The following is a 27,774-nucleotide window of genomic DNA, read 5'->3' as shown; positions in this document are numbered from 1 at the left end:
CGACTTAAAAGAGAAAGCTCCAGGAACGCAAAAGCAGTTGGGCTGAACCAAGCGTGCGCGCTTTGGTAACCGGCTAGAAATCCCGCACTCTAGCCTGCCTCCTCTCCCCAGGTCTGAGCTGCCCCTCCCACTGCCCTTCCCCTCCCGCGAGTGGGAAGCTTCGCGAGAGCCCAGAGAGGCGGTGGGCTGCGCGACCCTACGCCAGCCCCCGGCGGGAGAAAGCGCATCCTTTCCCGCGCCCCCGGAAACCGCCGGCGTTCGGCGCTGCGCAGAGCCATGGAATTCTCCTGGTTGGAGACGCGCTGGGCGCGGCCCTTTTACCTGGCGTTCGTGTTCTGCCTGGCCCTGGGGCTGCTGCAGACCATTAAGCTCTACCTGCGGAGGCAGAGGCTGCTGCGGGACCTGCGCGCCTTCCCAGCGCCCCCCACCCACTGGTTCCTTGGGCACCAGAAGGTAGATGGGAGGGAGGAGGGATGGGCGGAGGAGGATGCGGCAGAGGAGCCCGGCCTGCAGAGAGACTGCTTCCTTCCATCCCTGGGGACCCTCCGGCTTGCACTGGCCTTTCCAGCTCGGCCCGTGGCTCTCGGCATCATTTTTCCTTGCTCTGGAGACTTGCTTTCCCGCAGCCCCACAGGGAAAGGTCACTAAAGAGGAAGCTTTGGGGGATGGGAGAGACCTATTTAAAGAACCTGAATATGGAAAAAGAAAGCGAGGTGTAACTCAGGTCTGTCTCTCCCTGCTTCACCAAGCCTTCCACATGTGTTGCTTTAAAAATAGCATGTTATCCTAAATAACTTATTAATTGCAGAAAATATGCAAAATCGATCCCAATTGTTGGCACCCTTAGTCCATTTTAACCAGAGACAATTTTCTTTTCCTAAGATTCTTGTGAAGTAAGGAGCAGCCCCAGCCAGCCGCTCAGGAAATACTGATTGATGGAAATTTGTAAAGGGAGACTGTTAGCTTTTGGTCTCTCCTGTCTTTTCAATCCACTCGTACCCCTAATTGAGGTTTTCATTCATTCAACCGACTCTGAGTGGCAATTGTGTAGTAGGTACTAAGATTACAAAGAGAAGCTAAATGCCTTCCCTGCACCTCCCAAGTCAGGTGCAGACTTAGGCCACAGAGAGAAAATGAAAATTTAAGGCAATGTGTGCTTTACTAGAGGCCCAGAGACAAGGGGAATATCCATCACAGGAAAGTATACATCTCCGCCTAGAGGAGGAAGGAAAGTCTGTGAAGGACTGAGCAGAGTCTTAAGGGATGGTTGGGTGGTGTGGGGAAGGCATTCCAGCAGAGCTACTGCACGATCCTTTGGTTTCCCCCACTTTCTAGTCTTTCTTACCTAAAGCAACCACTTTCAACCCTTTCATCGTTTTTTTCTGGTATTTAAATCTTTACTTGTAAAATAATATTACTATATTGCATCTATTACTTTAATAAGTTTAGACATCTGCTGTGGTTTAGATACGGTTTGTTCGTCCCCACCAAGCCTCATGTTGAAATTTGATTGCCAATGTTGGAGGTGGGATCTGATGGGAGATCTTTGGGTCATTGGGATGAATCCCTCATGAATGTCTTGGTGCAGCTGTCTCCTTCATAAGTTTTCACTCTCTCAGTCCCTCTTCACCCCCCAGAACTGATTGTTGAAAAGCACCTGCCACCTACTCCCCCCTCTCTCTTCCTCTGTCTCACCATGTGATTTCTGCACACAACTGCTCCTGTTCACTTCCACTATGAGTGGAAGCAGTCTGAGGTCCTCCTCAGATGCAGATGCCAATGCCATGCTTCCTGTACAGCCTGCAGAATTGTAACGCATATAATCATCTTTATGAATTATCCAGCCTCAGGTGTTCCTTTACAGCAACGCAAATGTACTAAGACAACATCCATCTATGAACTTCTTTATAACAGGCAATCACTTACACCATCTTCCACTGTCTCAATAACTATATTGTATTGTATTTGTTAGTTAAATAGAAAAACCTCTATTTGTATTATTTTTATTATGCAAATGTTATTTACTGCTGATCTAAATGGTCCTCTTGCATTTTATTTATTTTCTCATAGAACTTTCCCCCACCCCCACAATATTGTTAACTTCTTCCTTTTCTAATCTGCTTCATTTTTCAATATCTGTCAGTATTTTTTTCCAAATGCTCTAATAGATCTGTCAAACACATCTAAATAATATTTCCAAGAATGCAAACATGCCAAATAATCTGTTCGTTTTTCTGGAGATGTTTTTCCCACAGACCTCTCCTCCTTTTCCAGTCTGGACTGGTCGTTCTTTGAGCTTGGTGTGGAGAGCTGGTGTTGTGTATCTCTACTGTCCCATGGATACTATGTCGTCTGTTGTTTCCATTGAATTGTTTTGGCATCCTTGCCAAAAATCTATTGACCATAAATGTCAAGGTCTATTTCTGAATCTTCAATTTTAATCCATTGATCTGTATGTCTGTCCTAACTCACAGACATAGAGAGTAGAAGGATGGTTACCAAAGGCTGGGAAGGGTAGTGGGGAGCTAGGGGAGGAGGTAGGGATGGTTAATGGGTACAAAAAAAATAGAAGGAGTGAATAACACCTACTAATTGATAGCACAGCAGGGAGGCTGTGGTCAATAATAACTATACATTTTTAAATAAAGAGTGTAATAGGATTGTTTGCAACTCAATGGATAAATGCTTGAAGGGAGGGGATGGGTACCCCATTCTTCATGATGTGCCTATTTCACATTGCATGTCTGTATCAAAAACATCTCATTTACTCCATAAATATATACACCTATGTATCCACAAAAATTAAAAATTATAAATAAATTATATGTCTATCCTTATGCTAATACCACACTGCCTTACTGTTGCTTTGTAGTAAGCTTTGAAATCAGAAAGTATGAGTCCCCCTACTTTGTTATTTTCCAAGATTATTTTGGCTATTTGGAATCCTTGGGTTTCTATGTAAATTTTAGAATTAGCCTATCAATTTCTACAAGGAACCAGCTAGGGTTCTGCTAGGGATTACATTGAATCTGTAGATCAGTTTGGGGATTATTGCCATCTTAACAATATTAGGTCTTCTGATCCATGAACACAGAGAGCCTTTCCATTTATGTAGGTCTTTTTTTTTTTTTTTTTTTTGAGACAGAGGCTTGCTCTGTCACCCAGGCTGGAGTGCTGTGGTACAATCTCGGCTCACTGCAACCTCTGCCTCCTGGGTTCAAGCGATTCTCCTGCCTCAGCCTCCTGAGCAGCTGGGACTACAGGCACACGCCACCACACCAGCTAATTTTTGTATTTTTAGTAGAGATAGGGTTTCACCATATTGACCAGGCTGGTCTCGAACTCCTGACCTCATGATACCCACCTCGGCCTCCCAAAGTGAATGGATTACAGGGGTGAGCCACCACGCCCGGCTTTCTTTAATTTTTTTACCGATGTTTTTGTATTTTTCAAAGTATACATTTTGCATTTCTTTTGTTAAATTTATTTCTGTTTCGTTCTTTTTGAAGCTCTTGTGTCTTAATTTCATTTCAGATTATTTATTGCATTCATAGTGTTTTAGAGTCCATATTCCCTCTTGACTGTCACTAAGTTATTTTTTCTGTTGTCGAGAGGTTTCTATCAGAATTTTGCAGATTAGAGGTGACGGACCTATCAAACTAATATTACCAACCCTCCCCATTTACTCAGATCTGGGTCCTTGTGGTGATTCACCTAAGTCACAAGGAAATCTAGTCTCTAAGGCTCAAAAGGTGAAACTATTTTACATAGTCAGTAGCATTTTATTGCTACATAATAACTGTACGTATTTATGGAGTACCTGTGATATTTTGATACATGCATATAATGTGCAGTGATCAAATCAGGGTGTTTAGGGTATTCATCACTTCTAACATTTATTATTTATTTGTGTTTGGAACATTTCACATCTTCTCTTCAAGCTCTTCAGAAATATGCAATAAATTATTGTTAACAGTGCTATTGAACACCGCAACCAACTTATTCCTTCTGTCTCAAGACAGTAACATTTTAAGTATAGTTGTAAGGTTACAGAAGGATAAAGTGTGTGTAGGGAAAATTCCATACAAGATGAGAAATTTCATTCCTTACTCTTAGTAATACAGGTCTTCTCACTATTCTGCAAACATGCCAAGGATATTCCTCCCTCAGAGCTTTGAACATGCATGTCTGTGGTTGTATTGCTCTCCCTGCAAGTTATTCAGGCTTTTGAACAAATGTTACCTCCTAAAAGATGCTTGTCCTGACCATTCAGACTAAAATAGGACCTCTAGTACTCTCTATCTCCAATCCTGTTATTATTATCTTGGCCCTTATCAGTCTCTGACACTATACCGTGTACTCTTTTGCTTGTTCGTTTATTATCCACCACTAACTACAGTATAAAATCTGTAAGAGGGAGGGTCTTTGTTTGCCACTATAAACCTAGTGCAAGGTACAGTTCCTGGTGCATAATAGGTGCTCAGTAAATCCTTTGTTGAATGCATAAACGTATTAGGTGCTGAGAAAATTTATTTATTCAAAGATCAATTTACTACATAGAGTAGGCCAGGTAAGGTTTGACATTTATTCAATAGGTCACTGAATCTCAGCCAACATATGGGACCTACGATGTATATATGCAAGTGTGTGTGTTTGTATGTGTGTGTGTCTGTATGTGTACTTGGATGTACTGCAGAGAGCATCTTTGTAGCTAAGTAGTATAAAGCACTTGGGCTCCAGAGTTAAACTGGAGTTTGAATCCTCATTACTGGTTGCCAGCTGTACACACTTGGACAGATCATTTAACCTAGTCTGTAGGGCTCAATTTCCTCATCTGTAAAATAGGGATTGTAATTATATCTACTTCATAGGATTCTTGATGTAAATATTAAATAACATAAAACATGGAAAGCATTTAGCAGCACCTAGTTCATAGCAGTGCTTGATAAATGTTAGCTGTTGCTATTTGGGGGCACTGTGCATTTTCTGAACATTTCTGAACAATGTTTACTAAATATATGTAGTACCCATTTTCAAGTATATTTAGATGCTTCTCTGGGGATGAAAAAATATAAATTAAATATAGTACAGGATTCACAATAGTTTTCTGTCCTTTTTGTCTAGTCAGGAGTTTAAAAAGTATAATGAAATACTTCCATGTGGCTGGGGTATTTATGAAAGTTTTTTACCTAAACAAACAATTGTCATATTAGTTTATAATTTCCATGAGGGCAAAGGCCTTGTCTTTCTTATATTTCTCTGTATCTCTACCACCTGGTACATGTGATAGACACTCAGTAAATACTTGTGTGTTTATTGTTTGTGAATGAATAAATGAAAAAATATTCACATTGTTGAAAACCACTACTCTGGATAGTGGGCGCTTATCACTGGCTTGATTATGGCAACATTAGCAAAAAAGAGTGCAGTATTTTAGAAACTAGATTTCAAGAGTCTCAACCTTTCAGTGGCCCTGAACTATCCAGAGAGCACTTTATGGGTTAAAATTGCGAAATGATAACAGAGAAAAATGGGAGCCAGAGTTGTCCACCTCTCCTGAGGATGAGAACAAACAATCCTGCAGCAGATACCGTGTGATTGGTCACATGAGGAAAAATCTGGCAGCCTTCAGATTACTTTGCAGCTGGGGACTCCCATCATCATGCTCAAGTGTATAGGTGGGCACACCAAAACACACACGTGCAGGTGCCCTCCATTTTACACAAGAAGCAAATGTAAATGAATCTTGTTTTCAGTGATTTAGAGAAACAATTTAAGTGACCCATTACTCATCTGCTTCTAAAAGCAAAAAGTCCTTCTCCAGTGGTAGTATTTGCACTCTCATTTGTAAATGTTGGAAGCTGAAAGTTTTGTATTTGAGTTGGCTTTAAGCTTCACACATCTGTGTAAATGGACCTTCTGTTGTTGGGAGGAGAATTTGGATTTTCTTTGTAGATAGAGTTGACAATTTTTTAGAGAGAAGCGTTTACTACTAAGTCATGAGAAACAATCAGTGGTGCATAATTAGAGAGAGGAACAGGGAGAAGAAATGGTGAGCTGGATGTAGGGTCATGCCCCATTTAGTAACTGTTAGTTTCCCACTTAGGAAATACATCTTTTAGCTTCCAGATCCCACTCCAGTCTGAGTGTGTGATGTTGGCAAGTGAGGCAGAGAGTGTGACTCGGCTCACCCTCTACTGGGACAAGAGTTCACAGTAAATGTCATTCAACAGTGACTTGGTCTGGGGGTACAGGTTATATTAATATTGAGAAGATAAATACACTTAACTTTGTTTAGAGAATTATCCCCCAAGTTTAGAAGTTCCAAAGAAAGCATGTTATGTCACTTCCAGAAAAGTCTCAGGCTCCTCTGCTTGTGTGACCTTGTCACTTGAATTCAGCTTGTGTCTGTAAGAGGGTACAGGTCCAGCCTGGCTGGCTGTCTAATTACTTTTCCTTTTTTCACTGCAGTTTATTCAGGATGATAACATGGAGAAGCTTGAGGAAATTATTGAAAAATACCCTCGTGCCTTCCCTTTCTGGATTGGGCCCTTTCAGGCATTTTTCTATATCTATGACCCAGACTATGCAAAGACATTTCTGAGCAGAACAGGTAAGAAGAGGGGGAAATCTCTGGGACCTATTCCTCCTAGAAGTGAAATGCATAAAACCCATAGGCAAGATTCCAAAGCAGATTGGTTTGAGGTCTTTAAGAGATCCAGGAGCAAGTATGGGGAGGTGACAGGTTTCCTACCAATACTGAAGGGGATTCCCATGTCCTCCCCAGTCCCTTGTCTTACTCAGGACTGCATGGGCATGTTGAGGTCAGTGTAACTTAAAACCCAGCTGGCATTACCAGACTTGCCAGGCAAGGCTTCCCTTGCCTTCTCTGGGTTTGTTTTGTTTTGTTTTGAGATGGAGTCTCACTCTGTCGCCCAGGCTGGAGTTCAGTGGCACGATCTCGGCTCACTGCAAGCTCCGCCTCCCGGGTTCACACCATTCTCCTGCCTCAGCCTCCCCAGTAGCTGGGACTACAGGCGCCTGCCACCATGCCTAGCCAATTTTTTGTATTTTTAATAGAGACGGGGTTTCACCATGTTAGCCAGGATGGTCTCAGTCTCCTGACCTTGTGATCCGCCTGCCTCGGCGTCCCAAAGTGCTAGGATTACAGGCTTGAGCCACCGCGCCCGGCAGCCTCTGTGGATTTAATGACTTCACTGTCAGCAACACTTCCCATTCCTACCGCTGGTTTCCAGCATGAGTCTCAAGAGGGTGGGAAATCAGCAGTAACTCTACCTCTGGTGGTTCAGTATGTAAGCCTGAATGTTAGATCCTTAATTTACCCATCAAACCTTTTGATTATGATCCAAATTTTAGCTTTCCTCTCCACATATTTCTGAACTATGTCCCCTTTTCAGGTATGCGCCATCTACCTTCCCCACCCAATCCTTTTTTAAGGCTTTCATTGTGGATTATTTCATAGCGTAATACTAAAATGTCCAGTTTTTGCCCTGTCAACTTCGTAAAATGAAGGTTTTTATCTTCCAATCTTTCCTGTGCATTGTATCCACCACTCCTAATAAAACCTAGTAAAAGAAGAGCATTGTCCTGACTATCTCCATGTTTCCAATCCCCCTGCTCTGATTTGTCTCATGTTCACCTGTTAAGGACAAGAACAGTAGAACACCTCCACTTTGGGGTTCACAAAAACACCAAGAGGCATTGGCACCTCAGTACCTGGTGTCTGCCGGCCTCCGCTCTGATCCTTAATTTGCCTTCTGTAAAGGATATATGTTGTCCCAACTATGGTTATGGAAACTTTGCAACCCTCAGGCAAACTCTCTTTCTGTTGGAGGAAGTGTAAACGAGGGAAGAATCAGGGTTTCTGTACTCGCCTGCCTCATAGGGCTGTTCTTTAAAACTGAGCCAGGACTAACACAGGTCTTTCCCTAGGCTGCCAAAGGCAGCAGGAAGTAAGCCCTGGGCTCTCTTTTGCTCACTATTTGTGGTTGGTGCAGGGAAACGCAGAAAACCAGAAAACCGTCACCACCTTGAACTGATAATGAAAGCTCCCTCTAATGATGTCTTTTGTTTCCTCTGCTTGACTCTGCAGATCCCAAGTCCCAGTACCTGCAAAAATTCTTACCTCCACTTATTGGTATGTATGTGCAAATGAGAGGTATAGCCCACTCTCATTCAGAGTCCCCTTTCCATAGTAGAGCATGCCAAAGGAACTGAAATCTGAATTCAAAAGCATGAAGAGTGTCAGGTAGAGCTATACTGTTATCTAGGGGAAAGATTGAAGGAGAGCTCTAAGGTCAACACAACACCACTCCCCAGAAAACTTCTTTATCCATTTCTCTCCCACAAAGTCTTCTTCTCAAGGCAGCAAATATGTGAATCTGTCCCCTCTCCCTTTAAAACTGCAGCCTCGGCCGGGCATAGTGACTCATGCCTGTAACCCCAGCACTTTGGGAGGCCGAGGTGGGAGGATCACGTGAGGTCAGGATTTCGAGACCAGCCGGGCCAACATGGTGAAATCCCATCTCTACTAAAAATACAAAAATAGCCAGGCACAGTAGCACATGCCTGTAGTCCCACAACTCAGGAGGCTGAGGCATGAGAATCGCTTGAACTCAGGAGGTGGAGTTTGCAGTGAACTGAGATCGTGCCACTGCACTCCAGACTAGGTGACAGAGCAAAACTCTGTCCACAACCCCCACCAAAAAAAATCTACCCAAACTGCAGTCTCACCACCCCATTCTTGTTTTCTTTATCCTTCTCTCTTGTTTTCTTGGATGTTTTCCTTTCTTTTTGGAGTTCCTTTATTTCCACATGTAAATCAGTAAAATTTTGCTCTAGAGTTTGGCAGTATTCTGTCAGCTGACAAATTAAGCTCTTTAATTACATAATTGGTATTTATGTTAAACAAGACACGAATTAAAGAAAAGAATATAGGCTTGTATTAGGAACCACTTAGATTTGAATCTTGCCCCCTCCTGCACTGACTAGTTAAATATGATCTTGGGGAAGCCATTTAATCTCTCCCTATCTCAGTTTCCTCATCTTTGATAATAAGGTTGAGAGTCACTTTGCTGGGCTGTTATGAGGAATAAATGAAATACATATTTTTAGCACTAAATGTAATGGCCACCATTGTATGAGTGACAGATCAGGCATCATGAGCCTGGCATGTTGTAAGCACTCAGTGTGCTTACAATTACATACTCAATTATGTATTAATAAACTTTAAAGTCCTTTTAAAGTCAAATCCTAATGACCAGTCTGGCAGTAGAAGATTGTGAAGCATTAGCCTTAATAAGTATTTCCACATAGTATCATTCCCAGACCTGCGCTCAAGGAGGGAATATCAGAAGACAGAGTGGACACTCTTGTCTATTTCCTTGTGAATTTATGTTCATCATATAGTTTATGGATTGGTTTGGAGTAGAAAGGAAAACAATTTACTTGCTGTGTTACTAGTGTGAGCTAGGGAGAAGGTTGGCTACCTTAGGTATTCACTTTCAGTTAACCTCCCCAGCAACACAGGGAAAAAGGTATTTAGTATCATAGTTCGTTGTTGAGAAAACTAAACCTCACGAAGTTTAAGTCACTTATTCAGTTACTACACAGGTAGCAACTGGTGATTTCAGGATTAGCACGCTCATCTTATAAAGCTTTGAAATTTATTAGACTTTGAAACTTTTTCTCACAGTATTAAGTACATCCATCCCAGAAGTAAGCTTCTAAATTCACCTTCATCTATTAAATTACGTTGTATATTAATACAAGTGCTACTTTGATATTCCACTATTTCATGACTGCCTGTAGGTCATGGTTACTCCACGCTGCCTGTGTTCCTCATCTCTCCATCTCATCTGATTAAATGGCATAAGGTTTTCTGCCTTTTATTTCTCAAGGGAAAGGACTGCTGGCTTTAGATGGACCCAAGTGGTTCCAGCATCGTCGCCTACTAACTCCTGGATTCCATTTTAACATCCTGAAAGCATACATCGAGGTGATGGCTCATTCTGTGAAAACGATGCTGGTAAGTGAAGGGGAAAAGTGCTCTGTTGCATTGCAAAATGCTCCCAGCAATGGACAGTATTAGGTTAATGTTTCGTGGGCCATGAAAATTAAAATTCAGTTTCTAAAAATTTAACAAATGTACAAGTACTCATTGAACAATAGGTGTCTAAAAATTTGTTATGTTCTTTGGGTGATAATATTAATAAAAAGAAGATCTGGTCCTCTGTCTTAAATATATTTTGAGATTTTATGGCAGCAAACCAGGTACCAAATGGTGACGGTTAGATAGTAAGTGCTATAGATGTGTTTCATGGACGGCAGGTCTGTACAAACTTACCCCAAAGTCTGAGGAAACTGAGAGGCTGAAGAAAAAGACTGACAGATTATTAAAAAGAAACATTCAATAGAGGCTTTCAAACAGAAACCATGGCTGTTTCACACAGTGGTGACACAAGATGTTGGATCCCTGTGCCATTACCCTCCAGACCCAGGAATTATAGACCATGGGGAGGGGCACACATGCTTTAGAGGAAATTATTAATAGTAAGAACTTGCCCTAAGGGCAAAATTTATTGTAAGTACATGCTCTTACACAAGGAACAATAGATAAACTGGAAATCTCAGAGCATTCCTGGAACTAAAGTTAATTGGAAGTCAAGAAGGCAGATTAGCTTCCAAGATGGAATTGTGTTAACCTCCACAAGGTGACAGGTAAGGATGGCAGGAGCAGCTATAACAGCTTCAGATTCAGCGGAAACTCAAATTTGCCATGAAATATAAGCTGGACTTGAATATGTAGGTAATGTGGATGAGAGTATTCAAGGCAGAATGAGGGAGCATGAACAAAGGTTTGGAGATTGGCATAGACTTGCAGTGGCTATAAAGGACCAAGCAAAAGAGAATGTCTGTATTAAAGTTGCAGATGTGAATTTCCTCTTGTAATTGGTGGAGGATCACTAGGCCCTGACCTACACTTTTCAAAGGGGCAGAAGAACATTGTAGGGAAACATTCCTGTGAGTGGTCTCAGATTCACAAATGAGTTCTACTCCAAAACTCCATTTGTACAATGGCTTTGACTTTTAAATCATATTTATTTTGAAATCAGACAAGTAATTCACTAATACACTTTCATCATAGATACTTCAAATACCGCAAACAAAGGCAAAGTTTTCCTCTCACTTCATGTGCAAACCCATCCCTGTTCCCATACAAACTACTATTACCAGCTCAATGATTGGGTTCTCAGCCAAACTCACAGAAGCAGTTTGAACCCCAAGTCAGCCAGGATTGTGGTAAAAACATCAGTGTGAGTTCTCGACGCAGAGACCCAGAGACTGCGGCGCACGCTAATGAGAGAGGAGAGCATCCTTTTCTGATTCTAGTGCTGTTCAGCTGCAGCACAATTTCAGATCCTCCAGTGACTGCACTGGAGCTGCATTGGAGTTTTCTCTCTATTTCTTGGAGCGCTTCCTCCCCTCCTCATTTCTCGGCCACATATTTCTGTGGGATTTTTCTCACACTTCCTTCCCCTGCTGAATCATTCCAGAGTTTCTCAAGCTTGGAAGCCTCCCTCCTGTTCTCATTTCTTCTAAATTCACCATTTGCTCTCAGTAAAACTTACATAGTTGAGATAAAAGCTCTTTGACTAGACAATTTTTTTTTTAGGGAAAAGTTTTTAAAATTATCTCTACCTTTGTGGTTGCCACGTCTCTGAAATTTTAAAAGTTCAGGTTGACCGATAGGTCTTAAGCTAGGGGCTAGGTGCTTAAGACCTATCAGTCAACTTGAACGTTTAAAATATCAATTTATTTGAATTTTTACAAAAAGTATGCTTATTACACAAATACATTTTCAACCAGGGACCTTGTGACAGTTTTAAAATGTCAGGCAAAGCATTTCAAGCAGTATGAGTAGGTCTCTTTGTGGGGAAGTTAAGCCAGGTCAGGCTTCGCTGGGGGCAGCTCCCTGTAGCAGCTCCTCTCCATACTTGCTCCATTTCCCACTTTTGAATCCAAAATGTTTTTGAAAATGTTCTGAGTTTATTTTAATTGTGGCTATGGTGGTTGAGAGCAGTGGCAGGGCATCTAGCAAGTTTGGAATTGAAGATGGAGGAAGCCCTGGGGTAAACCCCTTGGAATTATGGGTCTTGTGTCAATGATTGTTTTAATGGAACTCTGGTCTGTTTGAAAGCAGAGTTTTGGTAATAATTGAAAAGCCACAGATCTTTAACTCAGCCATTTACCATATATGCAGGTTTCTCCGTGCTCCTTCTCACTCCGCTGGGTGTATTTTTCCCTTCCTCTTGTCCCGAGGAACATAGCTTATTTACTCATGTGACCTTTGGTTCCTGCTGGGTCAGGTTTGTCTCCCTTAAATCATAAAAGCAGGGCCAGGCAGGAGCCTTCAAATGCAGGCAGTTTGGTCATGGTGGTGGTGATGATGCTGACCTTGACCTCCTGTGCCAGGATAAGTGGGAGAAGATTTGCAGCACTCAGGACACAAGCCTGGAGGTCTATGAGCACATCAACTTGATGTCTCTGGATATAATCATGAAATGCGCTTTCAGCAAGGAGACCAACTGCCAGACAAACAGGTCAGTGGTGGGAGAGCAAAAAAGGTATTTCTACACATTTTCTAAGTTGTTTATTAACGCATTATCCCAACTTTCTCTTCTAGCACCCATGATCCTTATGTAAAAGCCATATTTGAACTCAGCAAAATCATATTTCACCGCTTGTACAGTTTCTTGTATCACAGTGACATAATTTTCAAACTCAGCCCTCAGGGCTACCGCTTCCAGAAGTTAAGCCGAGTGTTGAATCAGTACACAGGTATTTGCTGGGTTTGGGTTACCCACATCCATGTGCTATCATGATTGTACTGTATCTGTCTAGAGGGATAAACCTTAATATAACAAGAGAAAGAATCTTTGTTATTAGTGGAGCTTTTATATAGACACTGCTCCAAAGAAATTTGACTTGAGTCCTTTATAAGGCTTTGCTTCAACCATAGCATTAAGTCTTATCAGAATTTTCATATATATATACTATTTTTACTGTGGATAATTATTATTAATACAAATATAGGTAGGCACTAAGAGTTGAAAACATACATGGAATATGGCTTTTTGCACAGCGATTGCAGTAATAATAACGACAGGCTAAAACCATGCAACATAGGAATGGAGAGAGGAACAGCGTAAACATGGACATGGACCTGAAAGAGTCTTGATTCAAAAACAGTTTTAGCAAGCATAAACACAAAAGTTGAAATAGATTAAGCTTTTTAAGCAATTCAACATTACTTGTCATGAATGCCATAGTGGAAAATACTTATCAAACAGTGAATTAATCCTTCATCAGCTCCACCACTTAGTAGTTAGTTACTTACTGCTTTGTTTCAGTGTCATCTAGAAAATGGAGATTAAAAAGCAACCGATCTCACAGGTTTGTTACGATGAGTGGGTTAATATATATAAAGCATTTAGGACAGTGCCTGGCACTGAATAGATGTTAAATATAAAGTATAATTATGTCAAATGTCTTTGCTTCCAGGAATTTTGCAAGACACACCAGCATATGCACATTTACACATACATATATGCACACATGTGCATAGATATTATAAAGAGGACACTCAGAGAAGCAGATTATTGACAATTTAAAGCATAAATGGGCATTATAAATAGCAACCGTTCCCAAGTCTTTCTGCATCATGGCGCACACAGAAAATGTTAATGTTTGTGTGCTTCATTGGAGTAAAGAGGAATGGATCTGGGGGAAGCTATACAGAACTTTGTAAAAAAAAAATCTTTACTTTTTAAATATTATACAATTATGATGAAAAAGTAAAATGCAAAGTATTCGAGAAAATATTAAATGTTAATTCAAAACTTAAAACCTTTTCAATTTTTTTTTTTTTTTTTTTTTTGAGCTAGAGTCTCTCTCTGTCACTCAGGCTGGAGTGCAGTGGTGCGATCTCAGCTCACTGCAACCTCTACCTCCCGGGTTCAAGCAATTCTCCTACCTTAGCCTTCTGAGTAGCTGGGATTACAGGCACCCGCCACCACACCTGGCTAATTTTTGAAAATTATTTATTTTTATTTAGTCAAATTTATCAATATTTTATTTTATTGCATCTGGATTTTCAGTAATCACAAAAAGCCATTCTCTATTCCAGGGTTTCTCAACCCTCAGCACTAATGGCCTCTTGGATTAGATGAGTCCTTGTTGTCAAGACATGTACATTATAGGATGTTTAGCTACATCCCTGACATCTACCCACTTGATGTAGTAGAGCTCTGATAGCTGTGGCAACCATAAATAACTCTGGACATTATTAAATGTTCCCAGGGCCAAAATTGCCCCCAGTTGAGAACCACTGCCCTATACCCAGGTTGTAGAGAAAATTATTTATATTTTCTTGTGGTACTTGTATAATTTCATTCTTTTCATATTTAAATCAGAGATCTAAACTCCATTTAGAATTTATTCCTATATATGGTATGAGGTATTGATCTAATTTTTCCAAATGTTTATCTGGTTTTCCCATCACCATTATTTAAAAGTTTATCTTTTCAAGTGATTTGAGATAACCATCTTTATCACATTCTAAACAGATACATGTACTTGTATCTATTTTGGATGAGAGTATATTTGGATGTTCTCTTGTATTCCATTGATGTATCTACCAATGTACTAGAATCACACTGTTTTAATTAAGGAGATTTTGTGGGTTTTTTCAACATTAATAGACCTTATGTTTAGAAAAGTTTTAGGTTTGCAAAAAAGTTCAGCAGAAAGTACAGAGAGTTCTCATATTACCCATGTAACAAACCTGTACATGTACCCCTATATCTAAAATAAAATTTGAAATTTTTTAAATAGTAAATAAATATTACCTCTGTTCCATATTTTGTTTCGTTTTTTTCTGTCAACTCCTTCAATTATAAATATATTGGCATTTCATTTCCTGCCTTCTATTTCATTCTATTTTATTTAATAACTTTTCCATGAAGATAAAATACTAGACTGAGGAAGAAAAGAATGATTGGTCACTTGCATCTAAACTTGAAATCATCTTAATTTTATTGCCCACATACTGATAGAAACTATGTTTTTGATCTGTGTTGTTTATCTTTGGAGCTTTGATCAAAAGTCCCTTTGATGGGAAAATAAACCATCTGTGAAAATGAGATCTATTTAAACATCTGGAAATCAGGCAAGATTTGGAGCTATTCATTAGCCATGGCTTGCTTTATGATTTATTTGACTTTGCTGTCACTTTGGTAATTGGAAACTATTTTTCTACCCAGATGCGATAATCCAGGAAAGAAAAAAATCCCTCCAGGCTGGGGTAACGCAGGATAACACCCAGAAGAGGAAGTACCAGGATTTTCTGGATATTGTCCTTTCTGCCAAGGTGAATCTTCTGAATTTCTAAGCCTGCTCAAGTGGCCAGTTAATTATGTAAATAGGTGGGTAAGTGAGAATGGGATGGGAAGACAAGAATAAAACCGATTGACTAAATTTAACCATACTTTGAATTGATGAGTGGCTTCATGCAATTTGAGACAAAGAGAGAATTCTGCAACTCTGTCACTAGAGGAGGATTAGTAAAGACTAAACGAAGGATTTGACAAGTTTTGGGGATTGTCATATGGATACGTGGATTTTAGGGGATCATGAAAAATGGTCACATGGATAAACATACAAAATTGTGATGATAAGGTCCTGGGGAATCTGGGAGTTGAAGAGAATTTCTAGGGCCTACTGATTGAGGGCCCTCTTTGTAAGGCCTGCTTTTCTTATCTAACCTTGGTTCTCCTTTATTCTTTGTGTAGAATATGGTTTATACCACGTATTTGTCGAACTGAATTAAAATTTAAACCCCTATTTACAACTGATTTTTCTCCTAAAATCGTGATTGTGGTCGTATATCCAAACATTTATAAACTGGTATTTTATTTAAAATATCTGTATTGTACTTTCTAGGATGAAAATGGTAGCAGCTTCTCAGATACTGATGTACACTCCGAAGTGAGCATGTTCTTGTTGGAAGGACATGACTCCTTAGCAGCAAGCATCTCCTGGATCCTTTACTGCCTGGCTCTGAACCCTGAACATCAAGAGAGATGCCGGGAGGAGGTCAGGGGCCTCCTGGGGGATGGGTGTTCTATAACCTGGTAAGATCTGCACCCCTAAATTTTTCATTTTCCCCCTGAGATTTTGCTTTATTTTTTGCCCTGGTACCTTAGTGACCCTAGTGCCTCAGGATATGTATAGGTGAAACAGAAGAAGTAGGCTACTTTTCTGTTCTTTCTTTCCTTTCTTTCCTTTCTTTCTTTCTTTCTTTTTCTTGTTTTGTTTTGTTTGAGGCGGAGTCTCGCTCTGTCGCCCAGGCTGGAGTGCAATGGCCGGATCTCAGCTCACTGCAAGCTCCGCCTCCCGGGTTTACGCCATTCTCCTGCCTCAGCCTCCCAAGTAGCTGGGACCACAGGCGCCCGCCACCTCGCCCAGCTAGTTTTTGTATTTTTAGTAGAGACGGGGTTTCACCGTGTTAGCCAGGATGGTCTCGATCTCCTGACCTCGTGATCCGCCCGTCTCCCAGAGTGCTGGGATTACAGGCTTGAGCCACCGCGCCCGGCCCTTTTCTGTTCTTTCTAAAGAGAGCTCCCAATTATTCTCTTGTCTTTTGGAGGGGGAAAAAGTTTATCCATAAATTCTCTGTCATTGTTTTTCTAATCAATGGTGTGTGAAATGTCTTATTTCTTTATTTCACCTTGGCTGGGATGCATTGGAAATGAGGACTTGATCCCTATGCTGACACTTAGAACTTAAACAGTAGGGTTCAAATGGAGTTCCTCTTCTGAGAGAGCTGAATGATTAGCTACATTATCTAAGGCTCATTCTCGACATCTCCTATCTGCTTGTCACCAATTTTATTCCTTTGGATTGATTTTAGACTTCAAACATAATATTAGATGATATATACTATAGCCGAGTTTAGCAAATATGGACTGAGGACATTTTAAATACTGAGACTTTTTTTATGACTATGATTTATTGTGGGCCCTGTCTTCGATGAGCTCATGGTCTAATACAGGAGACAGGAGACAGACCTCCAGATTGCAGTGTAGCATGATGAGGGCAATGATAGAGATATGTGCTGGCTAGCACAAAGACACAGAAGACAGGTACCTACCCTGGCATGGGAGCTCAAGGAGATTTCCTTGGGTATACGACACTTAAGCTGACTATTACAGGGTAAGTAGGAGTTACCAGATGGAAACTGTCATCTCTATTTTGCTAGACTTTAAGCATATCTTGCTGTTAATAAAGCCCAGGTTATGCTGTTTGCAAAGATAAAATATGTTCCTGACATAATCTGGTCAAAGGGACAGGAAGATGGAAATGCTAAGGACAACTCAGCAGCATGACCAGATTAAAAACACCATATTTCATATGCAAAAGTCAACTCAATTGGAACATTTGTAAAACCAAATTTGACATTATAAAAGTATATTAGAGATCTCATTTTATAAGGAAATAGAAGCCCTTTCCTACCATAAACTAAAGGTTTAATCTATATAGCACAAAATACAATGTTAAGTAATCATTTTTAATTTTTTAACTGACAAAAATTGTGCATATACATGTTATATATATGTAGGTATATATATATGATATACAACATGATATTTTGATATATGTACACATTGTGGAATGACTAAATCTATCAGTGGACGTGTTCATTAACTCATACTTATTTTTTGTGATGAGGACATTTAAAATCTACCCTCTTAGCAATTTTCAAGTATACAAATTTTTATTAACTCCAGTCACATATTATACCATGCATCTCCTAAACGTATTCCTCCTGTCTGACTGAAATTTTGTATCCTTTGACTAACATCCCTGTAATTCCCCATTCTCCCACAGCCCCTGGTAACCACTGTTCTACTCTCTGCTTCTGTGAGTTCCATGTTTTAGATTTCCACATGTGAGATCATGTGGAATTTGTCTTTCTGTGCCTGGCTTATTTCACTTAGCATAATGTCCTCCAAATTCATCTCTGTTGTCATAAATGACAAGATACCATCTTTTCTATGGCTAATGAATATTCCATTGTTTATGTATATACCACATTTTCTTTATTCATTTATCCAATGATGGACACTTAAGTTGATTCTGTATCTGGGCTATTGTGAATAATGCTGCAGTGAACATGGGAATGTAGATGTCTCCTCAACACACTGATTTTGTTTTGTTTGGTTGTATATACAGAAGTGGAATTGCTGCATCATATGGTAGTTCTATTTTTAATTTTTTGAGGAAACTCCATACCATTTTCCATATGGCTGTACTAATTTACATTGCCACCAAAAGTGTATAAGGGTTCTTTTTTCTCCACATCCTCACCCACATTTGTCTTTTTGGTAATAACCATTGTAATGAGCATGAGGTGATGTCTCATTATGGTTTTAATTTACATTTCCCTGATGATTAGCGATGTTGAGCATTCTTTTATATACCCGCTGGCCACTCATATGTCTTCTTTTTAGAAATGTTATTTTAGGTTTTTCTGATTTTTAAATCGAGTTATTTGTTTTCTTGCTATTGAATTGTGTGAGTTCCTCATATATTTTGAATATTAACCCCTTATCAGATATATCATTTGCAAACATGTTCTCCCATCCTTTAAATTGTCTCTTCACTATGTTGATTGTTTCCTTTGTTGTGCAGAAGCTTTTTAGTTTGCTGCAAAACTATTATCTATTTTTTTTTCTGTTGACTATACTTCCAGAGTGGTATCCAAAAAATCATTGCCAAGAATAATATCAAGAAGCTTTCCCTATGTTTTTTATTTCCAGTAGTTTTATAGTTTCAAGTCATTTGTTTAAATCTTTAATCCATTTTGAGTTGATTTTTGTATATGGAGTGAGATAAAGGTCCACTTTTATTCTTCCACTAGTGCATATCCAGTTTTCTCAACAGCATTTATTGAAGATACTGTCCTTTCACCACTGTATGTTCTTGGCACCTTTGTAGATCAGTTGACAGTAAATGTGTGGGTGTATTTCTGGGCTCTTCATCCTGTTTTATTAGTTTATATGTCTCTTTTTTTAGAAGCACTATGCTGTTTTGGTGACTAGAGCTCTGTAGTCAATTTCAGATCAGGTAGTATGATGCCTCCAGCTTTGCTCTTTTTGCTCAAAATTGCTTTGGCTATTTGAGTTTTTATGATTCCATCAAATTTTAGGGTTTTTTTTTCAATTACTATGAATAATGCCATTGGAATTTTGATGGAGATTGCACTGAATCTTTGGGTAGTGTGGATATTTTAACAGTATTAATGCTTCCAATTCTTGAACACAGGGTATTTTTCAATTTGTGTTTTCTTCAATTTCTTTCACCAGTGTTTTTGTCTTAATTTAATTGCTTTATTTCCCTAGACTTTGGGGTAACAAGTGGTGTTTGGTAATGAGTAAGTTCTTTAGTGGTGATTTATGAGATTTTGGTGTACCCGTCACCCAAGCAGTATACACTGTACCCAATTTGTAGTCAGTCTTGTATCCCTCACCTCCCTCCCACCATTTCCCCCAAGTCCCCAAAGTCCATTGTATCATTCTTATGCCTTTGCATCCTCATAGCTTAGCTCCCACTTAGGAGTGAGAACATCTAATGTTTGGTTCTCCATTCCTAAGTTACTTCACTTAGAATATTGGTTTCCATTTCCACCCAGGTTGCTGCAAATACCTTTATTTTGTTCCTTTTCATGGCTGAACAGTATTCCATTGTATATACATCCTACAATTTCTTTATCCACTATTGATTGATGGGCATTTGGGCTGGTTCCATATTTTTACAATTGTGAATTGTGCTGCTACAAACATGCAGGTGCAAGTGTCTTTTTCATATAATGACTTCTTTTCCTTTGGGTAGATACCCAGTAGTGGGATTGCTGGATCAAATGGTAGTTCTACTTTTAGTTCTTTAAGGAATCCCCACACTGTTTTCCATAGTGGTTGTACTAGTTTACATTTCCACCAGCAGTGTGGAAGTGTTCCCTGTTCACTATATCCACACCAACATCTATTATTATTTGATTTTTTGGTTATGGCCATTCTTGCAGGAGTAAGGTGGTATTGCACTGTGGTTTTGATTTGCATTTCCCTGATCATTAGTGATGTTGAGCATTTTTTCATATATTTTTTGGCCATTTGTACATCTTCTTTTGAGAATTATCTATTCATGTCCTTTGTCCATTTTTTGATGGGATTTTTTTTTTCTTGCTAATTTGTTTGAGTTCCCTGTAGATTCCGGATAGTAGACCTTTGTTGGATGTATAGGTTGTGAAGATTTTCTCCTACTCTTTGGGTTTTCTGTTTACTCTGCTGATTATTTCTTTTGCTGTGCAGAAACGTTTTAGTTTAATTAAGTCCCACTATTTATCTTTTTGTTGTTTTAGTTGTTTGGGGTTGTTTTGTTTTGTTTTGTTTTAGCTTGGTTTTCCATCTGCTTTTGGGTTTTGGTCATGAAATCTTTGCCTAAGCCAATATCCAGAAGAGTTTTTCTGATCTTCTAGAATTTTTACAGTTAAGGTCTTAGATTTAAGTCTTTGATCCATCTTGAGTTGATTTTTGTATAAGGTGAGAGATGAGAATCGAGTTTCATGCTTCTACATGTGGTTAGCCAATTATCCCAGCACAGTTTGTTGAATAGGGTTAATATTTGCTTTATATATTTAAGTGTTCCTATTTTGGGTACATATTTATTTACAACTATCATATCCTCCTGATTGATTGACCCCTTTCTCATTATATAATGGTCTTCGTGTCTCTTTTTACAGTTTTTGTCTTAAAGCCTAATTTTTCTGATAAAAGTTAAGCTACCTTTGCTCTCTTTTGGTTTCTATTTGCATGGAATATTTTTTCCAACCCTTCACATTCATTCTATGTGTGTTCTTAAAGATGAAATGAGAATCTGTAGAGGCATATGCTTGGGTCTTGTTTTTTTTTTTTTTTTTTTCATTCATTCATTCAGCCACCCTTTTGATTAGAGAATTTAATTCATTTGTATTCAAGGTAATTATTGACAGACAAGGACTTACTACTGCCATTTTGTTAATTGTTTTCTTATTGTTTTATAGATCTTTTGTTCCTTTCTTCCTCTCTTACTCTTTTCCTTTGTGATTAGGTGCTTTTCTCTGGTGATGTACTTTGATTTTTACTTTTTATCTTTGGTTGCTCTACTATAGGTTTTTGCTTTGTGGTTACTATGAGGCTTACATGGAGCATAGTTATAAAAGGCTATTTTAAACTGATAACAGCTTAACTTTCCACACTTAAAAAAACCTATACACTTTTACTCTGCCAACTGCCCTCCATTTTAGGTCTTTGATGTCATAATTTACCTAGTTTTGGAGATGTGTCCCCTTATTTTGTATCCCTTAACAAATTATTGTAGCAACAGTTATTTTTATAGTTTTGGCTTTTATCTTTATACTAGAGATAGAAGTAATTAACATACCACCAGTACATTATTAGGGTATTCTAAATTGACTATGTATTTACCTTTACCAGTGAGATTTTTGTTTTCAGTTTTCATGTTGTCAATTAGTATTCTTTCATTTGAACTTGGAGAATTCATATTAGTGTTTTTTGTAAGGTGGATCTAGTAGTGGTGAACACCCTTAACTTTTGTTTATCTGGAGATAGCTATCTTTCCTACATTTTGAAAGATAACTTTTGTTCCATGATTGAAATGGACAAAATTGTTTTTTTAATTATGCAAAGTGCCAGGGTAAGCAGAATTACTCTTTTTTTTTGAGACCAAGTTTCGCTCTTGTTGCCCAGGCTGGAGTGCGGTGGCACGATCTCGGCTCACTGCAACCTCTGCCTCCCGGGTTCAAGCAATTCTCCTGCCTCAGCCTTCCTGAGTAGCTGGGATTACAGGCATGCGCCACCATGCCCGGCTAATTTTGTATTTTCAGTAGAGACGTGGTTTCACTGTGTTGGCCAGGCTGGTCTCAAACACCTGACCTTACATGATCCACCCACCTAGGCCTCCCAAAGTGCTGGGATTACAGGTGTGAGCTACTGCGCCCAGCCAGAATTACTTTTATTTATCCTGAGCTCAAGTGAGGAAGAAAGAATTCAAAATTAGAATTTCACATTATCTAATGGCCAAAGCCTACATTCAAAATAAGTAATCAGAAAAACATATAAAAACACAGTAAGGTAAACAGACTATATGCAGTCATTTTATTGAACCAATCTGACTAGGTAGGATGCAAATTAAAACAAAACAAAACAAAAAAAAAACTTTATTCTTCTCCCACTTACAAACTTTAAACTTGCTTTGTGGAGAAAGTTCTTTATCTCTGGGGAAGATTCCTGAGTGGGTCTCATAGAGTTCTCATTCATTTAAATCACAAGAACAGTCTTATGTCAGTAATTAAACTGTCTGGCCCAGTATGGTAATGAAACTTTCAAATGCTTATCCACTTGAGCTTTTCTTTCCATCCCGGCTTGGTACTTCTTTGGGCCTAGAAGCCAGCAGTGGGCAAGGGGTTTATCATTGACTTATTCTTACTGACCAGCTCCCCAATACCCAGTAGCTGCTGTTTCTGGCCCTTCCAGGAATGGTTTTAGGAGGAAAGGGGATAAGGACTAAAGGGCTGGTAATATTGTGATCATACCAAAGGGCTTGGTGGATATTCCATGCTTCCCTTTCTCTCCAGGAGAAACTCCCTTTCTTGGAGACTGTCTCACTAGAACTTTCCAGTGGTGATTCAGGATACAAGAGAATCTTTGTCCTTAGGCAGAGTCTTTTTCAAGCTGGTCCCAGAGCTCTCCCTCTTGCCAGTTAATTGGTTCAAAGACACAGTTGCACATCCTTGCCTCGCCTCTGCTGCTGTCCTCTGCCTTTCTGTCTGTTCTGAGTTACAGCCTTTCACATTAGTCCTGTACTCCCCAATCTCCAAGGACCACAAGTCAGATCATCTAAGTGATTCTCTTGAAGCCTCTTGTTTAAGATGGGGGAAGCACCCTTCCTTTTCCATGGCACTCTGGCATTCCAACAACACTTTAAAGAATTTTTTCTCTCAAAATTCTTAAGCGTCTCCTCTTCAATCTTTCGCCATTTTTTTGCATTATTACTTTATATGATGAACTAAGAGTTGCAAAACTGGTTTTCAGAAATCTCCTTAGCAAATGTTTTACTAGTAGTTTAGCAGCTCACTTTATAATAAAGATATATGATATATTTATTTGGTTCCTCTGTCTCTGGGGCCTCAGCTCATCCTAAGGCAGAGAGTCTCATTTTAAAATTCTGTTACATAGACCAGTGGCAAATTGGCTTTAACCTGAGGGTAATAATTACCAGGAACAAACATAAAACAAAAAAAATTAAACTGGATATGATATCTGAGTCCCTTCCCTCCCTCATCCTCACAGGGACCAGCTGGATGAGATGTCGTATACCACAATGTGCATCAAGGAGACATGCCGATTGATTCCTGCAGTCCCATCCATTTTCAGAGATCTCAGCAAGCCACTTACTTTCCCAGATGGATGCACATTGCCTGCAGGTCTTTACGTTCTTTTCCTAAGCAGTTCCTAGAGGCTGTGGGATCCTGGAGACCACAGTGACAAAGATTAGTGAGTCTCTTAACACTTGGAGAAATCAAAAGATAATGCTAACAAGTGGCTTAGGTTTAATCACCTATGAGGAGCTCAGAGGATAATGCTTTGATCAGATGTGAATTTCAATGACTTTCCCAAAGGCACATAGCCAGTTGCAGCAAAGCTAAGCCCAGAATCCATGTCTCTGGAATCCAATCCAGGGTCTCTTCCATTGTGGGACATCATTTCTAAGATAACCTTTGTTTGACTGAGTTTGAAACCCAGCTGAAATTTCATGGAAAATAGCACCAGTATCTTTATCTGAAAGACCAAGGGGGATCTTTGACCTCATCATCATATCACCTTTATAAATGTGCAACATTTAATAGTTCATATAGAGCCTTCAAACCCATTATCTCATTTTTCCCCTTGGATTCCAGTGTTAATAGATGCTTATACAATGACTTACAGTTTGCTGAACACATTTAAATACTTTTGATGTGGCCAGAAATCCAGAGGGAGCCCCAGTGTATAGATGAGGTTAACTGATGTGAGCAGAGCTAGAACTTGTGCAGAGGCCCTGAGTCTGGAGCCTAGAGCTCTTCGGAACAACACAAGTTTCGGAGCAGGGCTTATAGGAAGCAGAGGGGTCATGTGAGATATATTTTCGCTTATCTGATTCAGTGTTCTATTAATTCATGTCTTAGGAAGCAAGCCAACAGGATTGCTTGTGGCAAACACCTACAGCCTGTTACTGTAACTTTGCTGACAGACCCAGAATTAATTTCTGGAAACTAGAATTATTTCTGGAAACCAATTAACCCTCAAATTCTCTCTCCTTTGTTTTATACTCTGTTTCTCCCCAAACCACATGGATATTTGCCAAAATTCTCTCTACTTTCCATATGTGAACAGCACCAGTAGAAATTTGTCACTGGATCTGCATGATGGAATCAGAGTTCTGTGCTTTTTTTTCTTTTTTTTTTTCTCTCGAGATGGACTCTTGCTATATAGCCCAGAATGGAAGATAGTGGCGTCATCTCTGCTCACTTCTACCTCTGCCTCCCAGGTTTAGGCAATTCTCCTGCCTCAGCCTCCCAAGTAGCTGGGATTATAGGTGCATACCACCACGCCTGGATAATTTTTGTATTTTTATTAGGGATGGGATTTCACCATGTTGGCCAGGCTGGTCTCAAGCTCCTGACCTTGAGACCAGCCCTCCTCAGCCTCCCAAAGTGGGATTACAGGCGTGAGCCACTGCGCCCAGCCAGTTCTGTGCTTTAATACCCAAACTGTCTCCAGGAGGAGCTTAATAGTCCATTAATAGGCATTTAGGCCAGGCACAGTGGCTGACGTATATAATCCCAATATTTTGTGAGGCCAAGGTGGGAAGATTCCTTGAGGTTGGGAGTCTGAGATTAGTCTGGGCAATGTAGGGAGACCCTGTCTTTACAAACAAAAAATCACCAGGCATGGTGTTGCATGCGTGTATTCCTGCCTTGGGGGGCTGAGGCAAGAGGATCACTTGAGCTCAGAAGTCAAGGTTACTGTGAGCAATGCTCACGCCATTGCTCTCCAGCCTGACGTGAGACAGAGCCAGACCCTGACTCTAAACAAAAACAAAAAACAAATATTTAAGTAATTTCCAAACATAGCAGAAAACATAAGCATGGTTTATCACTTTGATATGACACTAACAGCTACTTAAGATAGAATCATGAATTAAGTAAATTGTGTGGAAAGCTAAGGTGCCAACCCAAGCCGCATCTTCTTAGGTGTTCCTCACTGGTGTCATCAGCTATAGCAGGCAGAGCATTGCCAGGAGCTAGCTCTTCCCTTCAAGAACCAAAGTCTTGTTTAAGAGCAGTATAACAGTAGCCCACAACTTGCTGTTTCTCCTGCAAACTCTTTTATTTCCCTCCTTTCTCAGGGATCACCGTGGTTCTTAGTATTTGGGGTCTTCACCACAACCCTGCTGTCTGGAAAAACCCAAAGGTATGATTCTCTCTTGTACATAAATACTTCCAAGAACTAATGCTGTGCAAGTCACTTTTTGGTAGCTAAGCACAGAAGTGGCTATATAATTAAGGGAAATGACACAAAGTAAACAAAATAAACGTAAAAGCCAAAAGAAATGTAAAACTATTCTATGTTCTTGAAACACTCGACGCGTATCAGTGATTTCTTTCACAAAAGCCACTAAGGTTTAAGATCTATTACATGTAATAGGAAGCTGGAGTATATGTCTCTGTAACAATTGGCCACATAATCATTTAGGCTTGATTTCTAAGTGGATGCACATCCATTTCTAAATGGATGTATCTCCATAGTGAAAATAATACCACTTGCCATAGTATTTTTGTTTCCCTGGGTATCAGACAAATCAACTGGGAGGCTGTAAGGTCTACAGGTATGAAGGTGCACTGCCCAGTGTAGTAGCCACGGGCCACATACGGCTACTGAGCACATGAAATGTGGCCAGTTGGAATTGAGTTGTGCTGTAAGTGTAAAATATGCGCTGGATTTTGAAGATGTAGTACCCTAAAAAAATGTGAAACATTTCCTTTTAGTAATTATTTATATTGATTACAGGTTGGAATGAAAATTTTTGATTAAATAAACTCTATTAAGATTAATTTCACATTTTAAAAATGTGGCCACCAGAACATTTTAAATTACACATGCAGTTCACGTTACATTTCTCTTGATCCGTGCTAGGTAGTAGGTGAAGAAATGTGTTCATGTTGTTTTGGGGATGGTGGTGGGGTTGTCCTCTCATTTCAGGTCTTTGACCCCTTGAGGTTCTCTCAGGAGAATTCTGATCAGAGACACCCCTATGCCTACTTACCATTCTCAGCTGGATCAAGGTGAGAACAATTTGAGGTTGCTCAAAGTACCCAAAGATGTTTACTTGAGAGTAGTTTATTCCTTTCAGCTCCTCAGCTCTATAAATTCTTCCAGGGAACCATAGATCTTGGTGCCTATTTGAGTCCCAAAGGATCAGTTAGTTTTACAAAGGACAGTCCTATTCTCTGTCACATCCTTTTTGGCTATGCCTCGAAAGCAGTCCCACAATGTAAGCTACTGCTCATAGGCTTAATGCAGTCCACCTTCAAAGCGAGAGAAATAATTTCATGAGTAACTCCAACTGCCACCTTGTTATAGGGAAGGCATCATGTTGGAGGCTCCCAGCTCACATTCTCACAGTAAACAATTTAAGTCTAAAGTTCAAAAGTTTCAATGGCATTTGGTGGAAAAATGTCGCTTTACCATGTACTTCAGACTTCTTGTGCTAGTATTTTAATATAGTCAGAAGAAACATCATTTTTTCACGTATCACTTTCTTTCCCTCTTGTCTTCAGGAACTGCATTGGGCAGCAGTTTGCCATGATTCAGTTAAAGGTGACCATTGCTTTGATTCTGCTCCACTTTAGAGTGACTCCAGACCCCACCAGGCCTCCTACTTTCTCCAACCATTTTATCCTCAAGCCCAAGAATGGGATGTATTTGCACCTGAAGAAGCTCTCTGAATGTTAGATCTCAGGGTACAATGATTAAATTTACTTTGTTTTTAAGTTAAATTTACAGCTAATGATCCAAGCAGATAGAAAGGGATCAGTGTATGGTGGGAGGATTGGAGGTTGGTGGGATAGGGGTCTCTGTGAAGCTACACATGATCCAAAATCATTTCTAGGTACACAGTGTGTCAGCTAGATCTGTTTCTATATGACTTTGGGAGATCTTCAGATCTTTTCTGTTAAATTTTCATTACTGTTAATGCTATATACGCCAATAGACTTTCCTATATTTTCTGTTGTTTTTAAAATAGTTTTCAGAATTATGCAAGTAATAAGTGCATGTATGCTCACTGTCAAAAATTCCCAACACTAGAAAAGCATGTAGAATAAAAATTTTAGATCTCACTTCACGTAGCCTAGATTCCATGCCCTGACCAATCCTACTGCTTTTCCTGAAAACAGAATAATTTGGTGTGCATTCTTTCAGGCTGTTTCCTATACATTTTATATGTAAAATATAGCAATGTGTTCATATAGATGTGATTATTCCTATATTGTTATTGATTTTTTCACTTAATAAATATTCACCTTATCCCTTA

The 27,774-nt window shown here is 39.6% G+C and overlaps 1 protein-coding gene across 1 annotated transcript; it reads left to right on the top strand.

Annotated features, from left to right (window-relative positions):
* Positions 1–28: 28 nt before the first annotated feature.
* LOC111548793 (cytochrome P450 4X1) lies at positions 29–27,774 on the top strand. The gene is made up of 12 exons (XM_023221537.2): positions 29–453; positions 6,472–6,613; positions 8,114–8,158; positions 9,921–10,048; positions 12,496–12,623; positions 12,707–12,861; positions 15,345–15,451; positions 16,024–16,214; positions 23,490–23,623; positions 25,588–25,652; positions 26,442–26,524; positions 27,020–27,774. Exons 1-12 carry the CDS (start codon positions 277–279, stop codon positions 27,192–27,194), a joined length of 1,530 nt encoding a protein of 509 aa, XP_023077305.1. The 5' UTR covers positions 29–276; the 3' UTR covers positions 27,195–27,774.

The sequence above is a fragment of the Piliocolobus tephrosceles genome, chromosome 1, assembly GCF_002776525.5.
Source record: "Piliocolobus tephrosceles isolate RC106 chromosome 1, ASM277652v3, whole genome shotgun sequence".
Taxonomy (NCBI): domain Eukaryota; kingdom Metazoa; phylum Chordata; class Mammalia; order Primates; family Cercopithecidae; genus Piliocolobus; species Piliocolobus tephrosceles.
This window is presented reverse-complemented; position numbering and strand designations above follow the sequence as displayed.